Here is a 19,256-nt window from a genome sequence, read left to right as displayed (position 1 = left end):
TTGAAGAAGTGTTTGTAGATGTTTTTTGTGTCTCAACCACACTGTGGGATCCCTACTGGCTGCAGTAATCTGGCCAGGGTTGAGTAAGCAGGCAATTTTTAGAGCACCTTTTCTAGCCACCTCCCCACATCAGGAGTGAGCAGTGTGATCCTTAAAAGGGCTGCTCAGTCACCCAGGTGGTTGCTGAATTCCATTGCTGCTTATAATGAGATGATACTATGATTTGGGCTGCCTGTGTGCAGGGCTGTGACTACAGCTCCAGTATATCCATACCTGCTGTTTTGTCACTTGCCTGTCACCACAGGACTTTGATGAATGGTAAAGTATGGGTGATGTCTTTTGATGCTTGTATAAATTCGATTTAAGAAAGGTAGAGAGGCACAAAGTCATCTACCTCATTCTCTCTTCCAAAGTCATCATGATCTAGGATGGCAAGACAGAGTCAAGACGACTGGTAGATGCTTAGCATCCTCTAAGTGCACTACACCTGCTTTCAGCCAGCTTTATGGCTGCTGGAACGAAGTGTTCTCATCCATCCATTCTGCTAGTGAAAGACTTCACGTGCTTGGGGCAGACACTTCCACAACTCATCAATGAGCTTGAGACTCCTTCACTTATCTTCAAGCTGGTTTAGCTTACCTGCCAAAAATCAGCTTACTGGTATGTAGCTGCTGTGCATGCTACAGCTCCAAGAGGAGCCACAGGTGAGAGTTAGGTGGCTCAGGTGAACATCAAAGATGGAAAGCAGCCTGAAAAGGGCTTGGCCAACTCTCATACCAAAGGTACTAATCTTCCTTGAACACATCCTTCACCTCAGTCTTATATATTAATAAAAGAAAACAAGGGACCTGGGTTTCTATCCCTAGCCAGTTGGCTGTGTAATCCTGAGTAAATTAAATGGCCTCTTTGAATCTCAGTGTCTTCATCTGTGTGCAAAATGGAGATAATAATCCCTATGCCTCACAAGGGCTTTGTGAAGCTCAAATGAGTAACAGAAATGAGGCAATTTTTCAACCTCTTCTACAAATATTATCATTATTCTGTTATTGTTATTACTGTTCATTAATGCAAACTTGCTGACAGACCATAGCTGAGCATTATCCAATGACCCTTTGATGAAAGATCTCAAACCTAAAGGATTTTGGAGGATCATGTCTTGGTTTCCCTAATTCTGGGATGGTAAGGGGAGAAACTTGCTTCCCCGAGGAAGTGTCATTTATAAAAACAAATAGGAGGGGGCGGCTAAGTGGCACAGTGGATAGAGCACCAGCCCTGGAGTCAGAAGTACCTGAATTCAAATCTGACCTCAGAGACTTAATAATTACCTAGCTATGGGGCCTCGGGCAAGCCACTTAACCCCATTTGCCTTGCAAAAACATAAAAAAAAAACAAAGCAAACAAACAAACAAACAACAAAAAAAAAACAAACAAATAGGAGAGCCAGTCTCACAAATTACCCTCTAGAATCACCTAAACCAGTTAACCTTTGCCAGTTCCCCTCTCCTAGATTTGTCTGTTCCTTGGAACAGGTTGCTTGGAATCAATAGCACTGGATTGGGTAGGCACACATTCTCTGTTCCTTCTATATGATATAAGCCCACATACTCACATCATCTTTCCCCTGCCACAATATCCAGTTCTATAACACCACTCCCCTCTCCCCAAGATTCACAAGACAACAAAGAAAAAAAACGAACAGGAAAAGGACCACAAATTCTCAAGATTACCACCTGAGTCAAGGGCCTAGAGGTGGATTTCTTAATCTGTGGTCTATAAACTTGTTCTTTCAATATTTTGAGCACTGTATTTTACTATAACTGGTTCCCTCTGGAGTTCTATATATTTTATGTTTATTTTAAAATTTCTTCTGAATAGGGGTCCATGACACCAAAAAAGATTAAGAACCCTTGCTCTAGAAAAAAGCAGAGACAAATGTGACTTTCTTAGTCTGTTGGCATCTAAATCCTTCCATAATCTTACCTTGGGGCGATTAGGTGATGCAATTAATAGAGCACTGGATTTGGAATATGTAAAAATCATCTTCCCAATCTCAAATCTGCCCTCAGACACTTACTAGCTGAGTGACCCTGGACAAGTCACTTCACCTTGTCTGCCTCAGTTTCCTAATCTGTAAAATGAGCTAGAGAAGGAAATGGCAAACTACTACAGGATCTATGCCAAGCATCTTCCCAAATGAAGTCACATAACTGAAAATCCACACAAATAATCTGACCTTTTCAGTCTTGCAGTCTATTATATTTTATTCATTAATTGTTTCAGCAAAACTGAATTAATTCATTGCTTCAGCAAAAATCTGTCCATCTCAAACTTTACCTCATACTTTTCTCCCCTATCTCTGTGTATTCATGGAAGCCATTCCCAAAGTTCCCTCCTTATTTCCCCCAAGGGAAGTCTTTTCTTTTGAAGTCCAGCTCAGGTGACACCTTTTCCCTGGCCTTTCCTTAACCTCCTAAGTGAAAATGATCTCTCTCTCTCTCTCTCTCTCTCTCTCTCTCTCTCTCTCTCTCTCTCTCTCAAATTTTCCTAGAGGACTTTATCTAGTTCTTTCCTTTACAACACTCACTTTCTACCTTATGTCAAACTCACTTTTTAATATGTCCAATTTAATGCCATTCAATCCTAATTGACTGTAAATTCCTTGAGGGTAAAGATATCCTAGGATCCCAGAGCCAAGAACAGTGTCCTACAGAAATAACACAAGCTTATTAATATATTTTGTTGAGCTGTTAAAAGAGAAGAAGTTTGAGCTTACTTCAGACCATCACTGAAAGTTGGCACAATTGTCAGGACCATGGCTGTATTGTCAATGGCTGAGCAAGAGGCCACCAGATTCAGCTCCGGGATGAATTTGATTTGCTGACACCAATTGGTGTGAATTGCCTAAGGAAGAAAGCAGACAGTGGAGCAAGATCCAAAGCAAAACAAAAGTCATGGTGACCTATGGCCAGTGGAACAAGTACATGCTGGGTCCCAGGGTCATTTTATATCCTATCTATCCCTCACACTTGAAGGGTCCTTAGAGACCATCTAAGTGTAGCCTCCCACAGAACACAAATTTTTACTATAATAATCCTTACAGGTGGTTAGTCATTGTGATGTATTTTATCCAAAGTATTTGTTAATTATTATTTTGAAGTGTTTCCTACTTTAAAAAGTACTTTCTCATTTATCCTCACAACATAACTGGACAGGACAGGCATTATTTCCCCCCTTCTACAGAGAGAAAAATTGAAACCCAGAGAGGTTAACTCTGATTCTTCTCTACAATATAAATCCAGCCAATGGGAAGTAAAACTCACCTTCAATCGGTAACTTCTATGTATTCTGGACTTTTTAGTTAAAAGCTTCTGCACAGAAATTTTCCTGTAAGAACTATCTAAAAAATAAATAAAAAAACAAAAGTCTAGTATTAATTACCTTCTCTATATATATCAAAACTTCCCCTTTTCCATTAATTCAGAAAGTATTTTATTAAGCTCCTATTCTATGTGTAGGGTTCTATGTAGCACTGAAATACAAAGATTAAAAACTGTATAGACTCCTGCCCACCAAGAACTTACATTCTTCCCATGGAAGCAGAATTGTGATCACATGCAGAAAAAAAAAACAAAATGTAGAATAGGATCTCAGGAAACAGGCCGGGGTTAGGTAAAATGAAATTGATGATTTGGGGGCCTCTTTTCTAGTCCTTCCTCAAGCTAGTGCTGTCCTTAAAAAAGGCTGCTTCAGTCCAATATGAAGACAACCAGATAGACTGGACTGCCTATGTGTAGACTTATGACTCGTTTTCAGTGTACCTGTACCTGCTATTTTATCCAACCACAGGACTTTGGCTAGGAGTAAAATAATGAAATGGTAAATAGCAAAATATTAAATGGAATGGGTAATGTGGGTAAAGGTAGAAGAGGAAAGTAAACAGATTCTAAGTCACAGAAAAGTAATCAATACTTTCTGTCAAGCAGACATGCTTGTAGATAAGTAAGTCTATAGACATATCATTGAGCAAATCTGGGTAGTATTAGGAGAGGGATATATGCAATACTAATAATAATCTTTATATATATATATATATTTTCCCCATATATATATATATATATATATATATATATATATATATATATATATATATATATATCCCTATCTGACCAAAAAAATGTAAGACCATGGCGGGGGGATTGCCCAAATCTCACACACACACACACACACACACACACACAATCTAACTAGTGCTAGAACCAGAGCTGAAACCCAAGTCTCCTGAGTGCAAGACTAGAATATATTCACCTAATTCACCATAAATTATTAATGATGGAATGCCTTATCCATCCTAAAGATATTTAAAGAGGTCCCTGAACTCTCTGTAGCAGCAAAGAACTGAAAGCAAAGCTGAAGTCAAATTATTATACAAAGTCTAAACAAATTGTGGTACATGAATGTGATAGAATTACTGCATTGTAAAAAATGATGAGTGAAGAATACAGGAAACAATGAGAAGATTTATATAAACTGATACAAAGTAAAGTAAGTAGAACCAAGAGAAAAAAGTATATATGCATATAGGTATATAGATATATAATAATTGCAACAATGTAAATGGAAAAAACAAGAACAAATTAAAAATCTAACACTATATAACATAATGACCAAAGAAGATTTATGGGAATGCAGCCTTTTCCCCATCCCAATTCCACTCTCTTTTTGTAGCAATGAGAAACATTGGTTGAATATGTTTGGTTAATGTTGAATGCGGAGTTTGATAATTTAGTTTTCCAGAATTGGTATTTTTTCATCCTTTTTTGCTATTATAAAGGATGATTCTCTGGTGGGGAAAAGTGAAGGATCTATTAGGAAATGAAAGTGATATAAACAAATTTTAAATAAAAATTTATTTAAAATTTTTAAATAAAAATAGAGTATTGGAGAGAGTGAGGTTTAACACAGAGAAAATCAAAGCATGAATTATCAAGTTTTACTATAGATATTTTAAGGACCTGGGGTCTTTGTTTTGGTCTGGAAGAGATGTGGATGAAACAATCCAGACTCTACAATATCATCAGAGATAAAGATGATGATATTGCCCTTTGTATCACCAAAACAAAACACAGCTTTCCGTTGGTTTGTCCTGTTAGAAGAGAAAGAGAAAAGAAAAGAGGAAATCAATCCCTGGGATCCTACTGCTTTTGCTTTTGCCCTACTACCAAGCATCCCTTTTTTGGATGAAAAAGGCTACTATGAATATTACACTTGGTATCTCCACTGAGCATCATGGGCCTAACAGCCTGAGGCCAGGAAAAAACTTCAGTCTTTAAAAAATGTAGGCTGTAAGTGAGGAATCATTTTTAACAAAAACTGGGAGGACAAAAAAGAAATGGATAGACAATTTTAGCATGTTTTCATAAAAGCATAGAAAGTACAGTAGCAAGTATGATATATTAAAAATTCTCTGTCACTGTACCTGTATGATCTGGGACACATCACTTCCCTTTTGTGATACTGAGTTTCCTCACCTATAAAATTCAGGACCTATGAAGTCCCTCCTAGTTCTAAATTTATGAACTTCTCTGAAGAGGAATTTCAATATTTCCTGGTTGGTACTCTTCTCAATATGGAATTGAGGAAATAAGATCATAGAGAGGAAACAACCTACCCAAAATCATGAAGCAAGCTACTCCTCTTTCTTTTTTTTATTTTCTTTTTTTTTTTTTGCTATTCCTCTTTCAACACTCAGAAAAAAAACTGGACTTGGAGACAGGAGATAAGGAGTTAGAATCCTAGTTCTGCCACTTATAAGTATACTTGCTATTTATAACTTTGAATAAGTCATTGAATTTCTCATAGCTTTAGTTTTTTTCACATTGGGAGATTAGATTCAATAACTTCTAAGGTCCCTTCCACTTCTAAATCTATAATTCATTGATGTCAAATGTACTCTTCTTTGGTAAACAGTTTGATATTAGACTCCACTTTCTACTCTGGGCTTCACAAACACTGATCTTATCCTTTTAAGAAGGAATCCCAAAGCCAAGGTGATGTTGGACAAACAAGCATAGAAGATGTCAAGGACTCTTCACTTTTAGGGAAAAAAAAGTTCTCTTTGGCAATATTTTGAACAGGGGATAGTATTTTAAGCTAGTTCTTCTACCTCATTATACCAAATACTCAATGTCTTGAAAACCATAGCTGACAATGAAGCATTGGGCCAAGCCATTAGAGATTTAGGAAGTCAAGAATTGAGCAAATAACAATTTCACACTCTCCTTATCTGTCCTTTGTTACAGAAACCTTTTTTTTTTTTAGTTTTTGCTAGGCAATGGGGTTAAGTGGCTTGCCCAAGGCCACACAGCTTTAAGTTTCTAAAGCTGGATTTGAACTCAGGTCCTTCTGACTCCAGGGCCAGTGCTCTATCCACTACACTACCTAGCCACCCCAGAAACCTATTTTTTGATTTACTATCTCTTTATAGTAGTAATATGCCTATGTAGCAAGATGGACATAGGGATCCTAGGAAGGAGACACTATACTATAAGGGATTTAATCTGGTACATTTGAGACAATCCAGAAGTACTCAGCTCCACTATATCTGAGCCCTTCCTCTACCATGTTGAAACAAGACCCAAGACTTCATGACCAGGAGGAAGCCAAGTTATCAATAAGAGTCCTAGATTGTATTGCCATAGATACTGAAGCCTTAACCAAACCTTTAAGAAATATGGCCATTTCACTGGGTCCCTGGAGGACATTTGCAAGATTAGAAACTAGTTTTGCTGTTTTGTTCATCTTCAGTTATATCTAACTATGACTCCTTTTAGGATTTTCTTAGCAAAGATATTGAAGTGGTTTGTCATTTCCTTCTCCAATTCATTTTACAGATGAGGAAACAAAGGCAAACAGGGTTTTAAGTCACTTGCCCAGGGTCAGTTAAGAAGTGAGGTGAGATTTGAAATTAGGAAGATGAGTCTTCCTCACTCCTGGTCTGGCAGTCTACTCTCTGTACTACCTAGTTGCTGAGGAACCAGTTAGTCCCCTTCAATAATCCCAAGGATGGGCCTTTGACCAAACTCACCAGTAATCCATGACTAAGGCACAACTGTCCAGGTCAATAAAGATAAAAGTCCTTTGGCATTTGTTTCCAGAAATGTCAAAGAATTCTGAGGAAGAATCAAGGAGAAATGCTGGTGAACAAACCCAAGCCCAGTTATTGTCCACTGCTCTCAATTCTTAATATGGAAGTCAGAGCACAAAACTGAAAACTGACCACCAACCTCAGCTCTAAGCTACCCTAGTATTTTCTTCACCTAGAATCACAAAATCTTAGAGCTGAAGGAGATCATAGGAGTCATTTAGCATTGAAACACATTATCTAAGCCTAGATTTAAGCTTTAGAAGGGACCTTAGAAATCCTCTGATTCTACCACATAACTTTAAAGTTGAGGAAACTGAAATCCTGAGACTCATTAAAAGTCCACATCAAACATGTGAGGTAAATAGAATAATTATCAACCACTTTACAAATAATAACAGTGAAATTCAGATGTTTTTTTAAAGTGACTTTCAAACATCTTCAAGCTAATAAACATCTGAACCAGGGCTTGAATCTAGGTCTTCTACAGTCCAGGATTCTTTCCATTCATCTACATTACCCCTCTTTCAACCCCTGTCCTTCCAATTAATTCAGGACAGCGTCACCAACAAATAGTCTCTATTTAAGCACTTCTAATGATAGGGAGCTTATTAACAAATGGGACATTCTATTTTTGAATGGCTCTCATTTTTAGAACATCTTCCTAAATTAAACAAACTTGTCTCCTTTAACTCCTAGATTCCTAATTCTTCCCTCCAGGGTCATATAATTAGCAGTGGAGCCTTAACTACAGCCCAGATCTTTTTATTTTATTTTATTTTTTGCAAGTCAATGGGGTTAAGTGACTGGCCCAAGGTCACACAGCTAGGTAATTATTAAGTGTCTGAGGCCAGATTTGAACTCAGGTACTCCTGGCTCCAGGGCTGGTGCTCTATCCACTGTGCCACCTAGCCACCCCCAGCCCAGATCTCTTTGATAACTTATATGTTTTTTTCCACTACAATTCCATATGAGGACTCCTACTTAATAATTGTTTAAAGATTGATGGATGCCTTGTACTATTCATTTTAATAGGATCACACCTGTACAATGCTACATTTTCTGTCTCAAAAAATATTTAATAATAAACATATTACTTCCCACACAAAGGGATTCCTCCTAGAGCCACTAGAAAGGGAATTAAATCTGCTTCAAACCCCACTACCAACACCACCACCATTCCTGTTCTTACCTAAATCCTGGTCTGTGGATGCAATTGCCATCAAGTTGATATTTTCCAAACATACCATGTCATTAACCCACATCTGCTGGGTGTGACGGCGATGTGTCTGGTCCAACTGAGAAAGAAGAGAAATTATTGAGAACTGGGTAACATGCCATTGAAAAAAAATCATAATCCAACCTCCTCATTTTACAGTTGAGGATACTGAGACCCAGGGTGGGGGGAGGGTAATGGCAGGAATAAGATCCAATCTGGGTCATGGGGTCATAGGATCATAGATGTAGAGCTAAAAGATCCCTTATTCTAAGGATTCTGTGATCTGATCAGCATGAGGGTACTCCTATCAATGCTAACCAATAATAAAAAAAATTGCTAGCATTTATATACCTCTTAATATATAGAATCATTATACAGATGTTATCTCATTTAGATATTATCTCACTTGATCATCACAACAACACTGTAAGGTAGATGCTATCAACATCCCATTTTCCATATAAGAAACAGACAGAGAAGTGAAGTGACAATCTTTCCTCAAAGTCTAGTACTCTACTAGGCCAATGACAATTTGCCTATTAACTCAGAAAAGAAATAATAGTGACAACAAAAATTTAAGGCACTTGCTCAGGATCATAGATATCTTTAGATGTGGTGATTGCACTCCATATAGCATATGCTGCTGCTTCCTTACCCTTTTTTAGTTTGATTACTAGACCTGTGAATTCAGGAATTTGCAGATCCAGTAGAGTTGCCTGAGGCACTGAAAGGTTACAGGATTTGCCCAGGATTATTCAGCCAATGTCACAGGAAGTATATGAAACCAGGTCTTCCTGACTTTGAGGTTAACACTTTCCATTATATCATTTAAAAATAATAATAACTTTCAATATCTCTTCAGGCTTGCAAAGTGCTTTACATATATTATCTCATTTGACTCTTAAAATAGTCCTTTGGAGTAGATTGTGCTATCCATTTTAAAAATTAGGAATCAGGAACCAAGAACTGCATTCAAATCCAGCCTCAGAGACTAGATACTTACTAGCTGTGTGAACTTGGGCAAGTCACTTAACAACATTGCCTCACAAAAACAAAAAACAAAAACAAAAAAAAAAATTGAAGTCCACAAGAAGTCATTGGTGGGGATAGAATGAAACTCAAAGTCTCCTGACTCATCTAGTATTCTTTCCACTGCTCCATGAGGTCTCCAGCTCATCATGGTTCAGGTTCTCTCCTGTCCAGCCTGTCAAGACTGCATCTTTAAGAGAAAAGCTAGGTTGAACCCTTTCTAATGAAAATATTTGCTCCTTAATTGGCTGTTCATTTGTATTTTGGTATTTTCAAAATACCAAAAAACCAGTGAAGGCACATGTCATTTACCTGATGACAGAGACATGATGATTTAAAGGTCGTCAATGAAAAAAAGCACACTTTTCAGCCCTAACCAATGAGTGGGTTTGTTTTGCTTGATTCTGCAATTCTGTTACAAAGGTTTCATTTTTTCCAGTGGGGAAGGAGAGTTAGTATTAGTATTAGTCAAAATAAGAATTAGAAGTTTACTGAAGTTATTTTTTTAATGCACAGAAGTGAAGAAAGTTCTGAACAAAACAAAGGAGAATAAGACAACTTTGAATGTAATATACCAAACTACTCTAAACTTTAAAGAAAAAGCAAGGTGTATCTAATAGAGATATGTAAAATCATATATGATTCTCATTATCTGTTCTCATTAATACATGGAAATATTCATTTTATTTGATGTCTTTTCAATTTAGAAAAAAAAATTTTTTCAAAGACAAACTTCATGCATATAAGTCTTAAAGCTGAACCCTTAAAGGTAGGATTTAGACAGACAAAGGCCTTTCCAAGAATAGGAATAACATGAGTGAAGGCACTAAAGTAATAATGGTTAAGTTCTAAATGAGGTGCACTGTGGAAGTCCACTTGAGGGTAATGGAAGGGACCCAATACTGGGAGATTAGGAATAAGATTGGAAAAGTTGAGGATACACTAAAATGCCTGATGAGAATGTGTAGTCAATATATATTTTTTTTAACTTTGATGAGTAGTAGAGAATCAATATAAGCACTGAAACAGGAGAACTTCATAATAAAAGCAATTTTGAGTAATATTAACATGGATGTGTTAAGTGGATGGAGTGGGGATTAAAAGGTGATTTAGAGAAATAAGAGATAAACAGGGAGAAGGGGCAAGATATGTCATCTGTGTTTGTTCTCTCTTCAATCAGGTGAATAACATACAGAAGGCAGGGATCTTATGTTTTTCTTTCTTTGCATTCTTTTTAGTATCTAGTACAATACTAGCATAATGAATGACTGAAACATGCGTGTTCATTAACTAAAAACATTGTTTCTTTTGAAAAGGTCAAAAAATTATCACCAGGAAAGATTACCACCAAGGACTGGCCTTGAAACAAACTTCACTCATATTCTATCATCTTCCCCTCTGGGCATGCTGAGAGGATTCTAGGGAAAGCAGTAAAGGAGGGGAATCCAAGCTGATAGTTCCTCCTTCTTAGAACCCTCCACAGGAAGAAGGGAAGCAGAAGATAAATTCCTTCAGTATATACAAAGTTTGAGGACTTGCCCACACTAATTCAATTCTGTTTTAACATGTTACAAAAATTTAGACTGGCTCCTATAGATCTCAATTTCCTCCCTAAATATAGAATGGTGTTTTTATTCCCTCCAAGTCTTGAAGGGATATGCCCAGAAATCGTTAACAGAAATCACTGTTAAACTCTTCTCAATTATTCAAGGCCATAAAAGTAATTGTGTTCAAGACACATTTAAAATAAATGTTCTGGGGCAGAGCCAAGATGGCAACAGGAGAAGAGCCTCTCCTAGGTGTTCTCTCCAAAATATTTCAGAAATCATAAAATTATGACTCTAAATTTTCGAGAGACAGAACCCACGGAAGGATCCAGTGAGGCAATTCTCCAACCCAAGGTAATCTGGACAATAGTGGAAAAACTCCACTCCTCGGGGTTAGAGGGGTGGCCCTGCCAGAGTAAAGGAACTTCAGTTTCCTGGAAACAGCCCCAAGATTCCTGGGAGCTGTGACTCCTGGCAGCAGAAGCAGTGTCCTGACCTGCACCCCAGGGAGCACTGGGCACAACTTGGAGGATCAGTGGGGAGCCACAGGGATCCTATCAGGGATCTGCCAGAGCAAGCAGGAAGCCCTAGCCCTCAGGGAAGTGGCTGAGGTGAAGGCAGCCTAGATCCAGGAAATGGAAGCAGGTGCCTCCAGGCAGATGCACCCTGAGTGCCCAGCCTACCAAAGGTAAGGGAGTGGAAGGAGACTGTCGAGGTCTGTTCTCTGTCCCTGGAACAGGTCTCTGGGGCTCTGACCACACTCAGATCCTGATCTCAGTCTAGGCCCCCATAGATCAGGAACCCCCACCCCCAGCCCTGTGGCAGAGGGGTACACTTGTGGTCATGCACAGACCAGGAGAACAGTGAGGTCCTTGTGGGGGTGTCCCAATAATACTCAAAAGCTCAGGAAGCACCCCAAAACCAGGCACAGGCTGGGGAAATGAGTAAACAGAGAAAAAAAGAGGAATACCATTGACAAATACTTTGTCTATGATCCCAAGAAGGATCAAAATACTCATTCTGAAGATGAGGAAGTACAAGCTTCTGAATCTAAAGACTCCAAGAAAAATGGAAGTTAGGCTCAGGCTATGATAGAGCTCAAAAAAAATTTTGAAAATCAAGTAAGGGAGATTGAATTGATAATTACTAATTCCTAATTAATAATTACCAAATTATTAGTGTAAGGCCTCTTCAATATGTATGAAGGCTGTGATTGAGGCAATGACCAGTATATGAACTCACCATCTGGAGTATGCCTTATGTGATTTGGCTGTATTTCTGACATCCCAGGAACTAGCCATTCCTGGGAAAGACAAAACAGGATTGGGAGAACTGACTATTCTCCCAGTGCTGATGTTTAATTAAAACAAGCATTATGGCCCCATAATGGCATTTCCTTAAAACATAACATATTGATTCAATCTATGCTCAAGAAACTAGATCCCATTCAACTCAAATGGCTCTGAGCCTTCTTTGTCCTCAAAGGTATAAAAGCTCTAAGCCCCTTCTCCTCTTTGGGATCTCATCCATGGAGGAGACATCCTGCCTGGACTCCTTCCCCATTCGGAACTCATAGGCTGACAACCCAGGGATCCCCCGGCTCTGAGAAAATGAGTTGGTGCTCCTCTGAATTGGTGATGTTTTCTTTATCTTTCTCTTCTACTTTTATTAATAGTATTAATAATCCTTTGTCTTTTATGTATTATTTGCTGTATTGGATGTTATTGTAAGCAATCTATTCCTTGTGTTGTATAATTAAAATGCTTTCATTTTCACTGGTGTCAGCGAGACTGTCATTTACAGGAACGAATCCGAACCTCATTTAAAATCACAATACAGAGATAGAAGAAAAATTGGAAAAAGAAATGAGAGATGCAGGGAAAACATGAAAACAAAGTCAAGAGCTTAGTCAAGGAAATCCAAAATAATGCTGAAGAAAATAACATGTTAAAACCAGCATAGGTCAAATGGATAAAACAGTTCAAAAAGTTATTGAGGAGAAGAATGCTTTAAAAAGTAGAATTGGCCAGATGGAAAAGGAGATAAGAAAGCTCTCTGAGGAAAATACATCCTTCAGATGTAGAATGGAGCCAAAGGAGGTTTATGACTTTACGAGAGGTGAAGACATAATACTTCAACACCAAAAGAATGAAAATTAGAAGAAAATGTGAAACATCTCATTGAAGAAACAACTGATCTGGAAAACAGATTCAGGAAAGATAACTTAAAAATTATTGGGATACATAAAAGTCATGATCAGGGTGGCTAGGTGGCGCAGCGGATAAAGCACCAGCCCTGGAATCAGGAGTACCTGGGTTCAAATCCAGTCTCGGGCACTTAATAATTACCTAGCTGCGTGACCTTGGGCAAGCCACTTAACCCCATTTGCCTTGCAAAAAAAAACACAAAACCTAAAAGAAAAAATAAATAAAAGTCATGATCAGGAAAAGAGCCTTGACCTCATTTTTAAAGAATTCCTACAGGAAAAGTATTCTGATATCCTAGAAGCTGAGGGCAGAATAGAAATTGAGAGAATCCACTGATCTCCCCCAGAAAGAGATCCCCCCAAAAAACAACCCCCAGGAATATTATAGCTAAGTTCCAGAACTCCCAAGTCAAAGAGAAAATATTATAAGCAGCCAGAAGGACACAATTCAAATATCGTGGAGCTGTAATCAGGATCACACAGGACTTAGCAGCAACTACATTAAGGGCTCATAAGGGCTTAGAATATAATATTCTGGAAGGCAAAAGAGTTTGGAATGCAACCAAGAATCAACTACCCAGCAAAACTGAATATACTCTTCCAGGGGAAAAGATGGACTTTCAGTGAACCAGCAGAATTTCAGATGTTCCTGTTGAAATGACCAGAGCTGAACAGAAAGATTGACCTTCAAATACAGGACTCAGGTGAAGCATAAAGAGTGGAGGAAAAGGGTAAAGTATGAAGGACTTAATGATGATGAACTGCATGTATTCCTGTATAGAAAAATGATACTGATAATACTCATATGAACATTCTCATTTAATAGAGCAGATAGAAGGTGCATTTATAGATGAAGCACAGGAGAGAGCTGAATTTGAAGATATAATATATTTTTAAAATGGAGTCAATGGCTAAAAGGGAAATGTACTGGGAGTAAGAGAAAGGAGAGGTGGAATAGGCTAAGATATTTCACATAAAAGTTGTTTTTTTTTGCAATGAGCTTTTGCAATGATATGGAAGGGGGAGGTGAGGAGGAATGAAGGAACCTTCACTCTCATCAGAAATGGCTCAGAGAGGAAACAGCATACACACTCAATAGGGTATAGACAACTACAGTAAAAAGGAGAGAAGGGAGAAAAGGGGAAGGAGGGATGTGGATGATAGAGGAGAGGGTAGATCATAGGAGAGAATAGTCAGATATAACACATTTTCTTTTTTACTTCTTGCAAGGGGCTGGATTGGGTGGCCTGTCCAGGACCAAGAGGCCAGGTGGTTGCTGGGTCTCCGGGGTGGTATGTGAGCTTGGGGCCTCTTGGCCCCAGGGTTGGTGCTCAGTCTGCTGTGCCACTCAGCTACCCTACAGCACATTTTAGAAGAGGGACAGAGTGAAAGCAGAGAGAAAATATAATATATGGTAGTGGGGAGGAAAGGATGAAGGAAATTACAATCAGCAACAGCAACTGTGGAAAAACATGGAAGTAACTTCTGTAATGAACTTATGATAAAGAATGTAATCCACCTGAGACAGAACTGAGGGTATCAGAACACATACTGAAACACATTTTTTTCCTCCCTCTTTTACTTTATTTCTCATGAGGTTCTATATTTTTGGGGGTGAGGGGTATTATGTTTACTCTTAAACAAGAATATTTTAGTAATGTATAAAAAAATCACTTGTACGAAAATATTCATAGCAGCTCTGTTTGTGGTGGAAAAGAATTGGAAATTAAGTAAATGTCCATCAATTGGGGAATGGCTTAACAAAATGTGATATATATATATGTGATGGAGCACTATTGTTCTATTAGAAGCCAGGAGGGATGGGAATTCAGGGAAGCCTGGAAAGATTTGCATGAACTGATGCTGAGTGAGATGAACAAAATCAGAAGAGCATTGTACACTCTAACAGCAACATAGGGGTGATGATCAACCTTAATGGACTTGCTCATTCCAATAGTGCAACAATCAGGCACAATATTTTATTTTTCTTTCTTAAGGATATGATTTCTCTCTCATCACATTCAACTTAGATCAATGTATACCATGTAAACAATGTAAAGATTAACAGACTGCCTTCGGTAGGGGGTGGGGGTGGGGGAGGGAAGCAAGATTGGGGAAAAATTGTAAAAAATTCAAACTAATAAAAAAATTATAAAATAAATTTTCCATCTTTAGAGACCAATGGGTTTCTTCTGATATTCCTACGTTTGCCACTGGCAAATATCCCTATATCCCTGAGTGTTTACCTCTATTACCACTGGCCAAAATTCAGGAAAGAAGAACCAGATGAAAGCTGGGTGTTGAGCATTCTGATCTGAGTCATTTTTGTACTGGTTCTTCAGTTCCCTAAAGGACAGGAGCAATGACTATGAGGATTCTATTATTGTGACTATGAATGAATCACTTAACTATGAATATGATTCATTTATTCATGATTCCTTGCCTAAATAAAATTTGTCTTCCCCACCCCAAAATTTTCCCTCCTCTAATCTTCCTTCAAAATGAGGCTACTTTTCAAAACTCTGTCTCAGTTAAATCCAATACATGAGCAAGTCAAGACATAACCCCATGATGTAATTGGTCCTCTTCCTCAGGAAAGGACAAACTTTTTTTTTAAGAAGGAATGACTATCGAGGGGCAGAGCCAAGATGGTGACAAGAAAGGATCCTGTCTTAGGCACTCTCTCACAAAACTCATAAGCTAAGGACTCTAACTAAATTTTCGAGAGACAGAACCCACAGAGGGACCCAGGGAGGCAGTTCTCCTACTCAAGGTAACCTGGAAAAGAACAGAAAGGCTCTGCTCCCCAGGGTCGGAGGAGCAGCCTGCCAGAGGGGTGGCCCACCAGAGCGAAAGAACTTCAGCCTCCCGGAGGCAGTCCCAGGGCGTTGGGAGCTGCAGCTCATAGCAGCAGGGGAGTCTCCTGAGCTACACCCCGGGGAGCACCAAGCACAAATTGGGGGAACAGCGGGGGAGGCACCTCTGCCAGAGCAAGCACATGGAGCCCAGCCCTCAGGGCACACAGCCAGCAGCACAGCCCAGAAGCAGGCAGAACCCGTAAGCAGGAGCCCCCAGGGCATGAGCCCATTGAACCTAGGGAGGGGAGTGCAGAGAGAGAGAGAGACTGCCCAGCTCTGTCCTCTGCCCCTGGAACAGGACTCTGGGGCTCTGACCACATTCAGATCCTAATTGCAGTCTAGGCCCCCCATAGAACATCAGGGCCTCCCCACCTCAGCCCCATGGCAGAGGGGGGTACATATGGTCATTCACAGACCAGGAGGGAGGACAGAGCCTCACATACTGAGACCCTTGTGGGAGTGTCCCAGAAGCTTAGGAAGCACCCCAAAAACAGGCTCAGGCTGGGAAAATGAGCAAGCAGAGAAAAAAGAGGAACACCATTGAGAAATATTTTGCAAATGAGCCCAAGAAGGATCAAAATACTCAGTCTGAAGATGAGGAAGCACAAGCTCCTGCATCTAAAGACTCCAAGAAAAACAGAAATTGGGCTCAGGCTATGACAGAGATCAAAAAAGACTTTGAAAATCAAATGAGGGAATTAGAATTAAAACTGGGAAAAGAAATGAAAGAGATGCAGGAAAAACATGAAAATGAAGTCAGCAGCCTAGTCAAGGAAATCCAAAAAAATGCTGAAGAAAATAACATGCTAAAAACCAGCTTAGGTCAAATGGATAAAACAGTTCAAAAAGTTATGAAGGAGAAGAATGCTTTAAAAAGCAAAATTGGCCAAATGGAAAAAGAGATAAGAAAACTCTCTGAGGAGAAAAAATCCTTCAGACAAAGAATAGAATTCAGGGAGATTGGTGAATTTGCCAGACATCAGGAATCAATACTTCAAAACCAAAAAAAAAAATGAAAAATTAGAAGAAAATGTGAAATATCTCATTGAAAAAACAATTGATATGGAAAACAGACTTAAGAAAGATAATTTAAAAATTATTGGAATACCTGAAAGTAATGATCAGGAAAAGAGCCTTGACATCACTTTCAAAGAATTACTACAGGAAAATTGCCCTGATATTCTAGAAGCAGAGGGCAAAATAGAAACGGAAAGAATCCACCGATCCCCCCCGAGAAAGAGATCCCAAAAAACCAACCCCTAGGAATATTATAGCCAAGTTCTAGAACTCCCAGGTCAAAGAGAAAATATTACAAGCAGCCAGAAGGACACAGTTCAAATATCGTGGAGCTACAGTCAGGATCACACAGGACTTAGCAGCAACTACATTGGAAGCTCATAGGGCTTGGAATACAATATACCGGAAGGCAAAAGAGCTTAGGATGCAACCGAGAATCAACTACCCAGCAAGGCTGAATGTCCTCTTCCAGGGGAAAAGATGGACTTTGAACCAGAGGAATTTCAAATGTTCCTGTTGGAATGGCCAGAGCTGAACAGAAGGTTTGATCTTCAGATACAGGACTCAAGTGAAGCATAGAGATTTGAGGAGAAGGGGAAAATATGAGGGACTTGATGATGAACTGCATGTATTCCTGCATAGAAAAATGACACTGATAATACTCATATGAACCTTCTCAATTAACAGAACAGGTAGAAGGAGATTTTATAGATGAAGCTCAGGAGAAAGCTGAATTTGAAGATAAAATATGGTGTAAAATGGAGTCAATAGAAAAAAAGGGAAATGTAATGGGAGAAAGAAAAAGGAGAGGGGGGAATAGGCCAAGATATTTTACATAATAAGATTTTTCTTCATAACAATGAGCTATTGCAATGATATGGAAGAGGGGAAAGCAAGGGGGAATGAGGGAATCTTCGCTCTCATCAGAAGTGGCTAGGAGAGGAAACAGCATATATACTCAATGGGGTATAGACATCTGGAGTAAGAACAAGAGAGGGGGAACAGGGGGAAGGGGAGGGATGTGAGTGATGGAGGAGAGGATGGACCATGGGGGAAGAATGGTCAGAAATAACACATTTTCCTTTTTACTTCTTGTAAGGAGCTAGGATTGGATAGCCTGTCTGGGACCATAGGGCTAGGTGGATGTTGGGCCTAAGGGGTGGTATGGGGGCTTGGGGTCTCTTGGCCCCAGGGCCAGGGATCTGTCTGCTGTGCCACTCAGATACCCTACAGCAGAGTTAGAGCGAAAGGAGAGAGAAAATATAGTACATGGTAGAGGAGAAATACAAAAGGAGGGAGTTGCGATCAGCAATGGCAATGGTGGAAAAATATGGAAGTAACTTTTGCAATGGACTTATCATAATGAATGTGATCCACCCACAACAGAGTTGTTGGTGTAGGAACAAAGACTGAAGCACATTTTTTATTATTATTATTTTTGGGGGGGGTGCAGGGAAAATGGGGCTGGGGGGCCTGCCTGGGGCCGCATAGCAGGGTGATCCTTGGGTGTCTGAGGCTGGATTTGGACCCAGGTGCTCCTGGCTCAAGGCCCAATGCTCTGTCCACCACCCAGCCACCCCTACTATTATTACTATTTTATTTTATTTTGGGTCTTTTTTTCTTTCTTTTTTTTTTTTTGGTTTTTGCAGAGCAGTGGGGTTCGGGTGGCTTGCATGTCACACGGCTGGGTAATTGTTGGGTGTACGGGGCCAGATGTGGGCTCGGGTGCTCGTGGCTCCCAGGCTGGTACTCTGTCCATTGCACCACCTGGCCATACCTACAATTATTACTATTATTTTTTTAATTTTAATTTTTTTCTCTCCCCTTTACTTTATCACTCAAGCAAGTCTACATTTATTGGGGGAGGGGGTATTTCATTTACTCTTAAACAAGAATATTTTACTAATGTAAAAAACATTATTTGTACAAAATGAGAATAAATATTAAATTTTAAAATTTAAAAAACAATTTAAAAAAATAAGGAATGACTATCAAGGATCAGAATAGTACAATGGGAAAAGCATTGGTCTTGGGAATCAGAAGGCCTGGGTTCAAATTCTACCTATTAATGTCAAAACCTTGAACAAGTCACTTAGGTAGACCTCAGTTTCCCCATCTGTTAAAAGAGGAGCCTGATTTGATAGTCTCGGGTCCCTATCAGCTCTTAAATTTATATGATTCTACAATCCTTAAAAGCATTCAAATTCATAACCTTGGAATCACTTCTGAGTTTTTCTTC

The 19,256-nt window shown here is 39.2% G+C and overlaps 1 protein-coding gene across 4 annotated transcripts in view; it reads right to left on the bottom strand.

Annotated features, from left to right (window-relative positions):
* The window catches only part of EFCAB8 (EF-hand calcium binding domain 8), a 115,968-nt gene that overhangs the window by 67,399 nt on the left and 29,313 nt on the right, over window positions 1-19,256 (bottom strand). For 2 of the 4 annotated variants that reach the window (XM_074211886.1, XM_074211887.1), the window contains exons 5-9: window positions 8,334-8,439; window positions 7,085-7,169; window positions 5,013-5,143; window positions 3,321-3,397; window positions 2,774-2,901 (exon numbers count right to left, since the gene is read on the bottom strand). In XM_074211886.1, the coding sequence (XP_074067987.1) occupies window positions 2,774-2,901; window positions 3,321-3,397; window positions 5,013-5,143; window positions 7,085-7,169; window positions 8,334-8,439 (527 nt within the window). The remainder of the gene's footprint in view (window positions 1-2,773; window positions 2,902-3,320; window positions 3,398-5,012; window positions 5,144-7,084; window positions 7,170-8,333; window positions 8,440-19,256) is intronic. The other 2 variants (XM_074211890.1, XM_074211888.1) reach the window with 1 other exon arrangement.

Source organism: Macrotis lagotis, chromosome 1 (genome assembly GCF_037893015.1).
Source record: "Macrotis lagotis isolate mMagLag1 chromosome 1, bilby.v1.9.chrom.fasta, whole genome shotgun sequence".
Classification (NCBI taxonomy): Eukaryota; Metazoa; Chordata; class Mammalia; order Peramelemorphia; family Peramelidae; genus Macrotis; species Macrotis lagotis.
The sequence above is the reverse complement of the archived record's forward strand: the minus strand, read 5'-3'. Positions and strand labels throughout refer to the sequence as shown.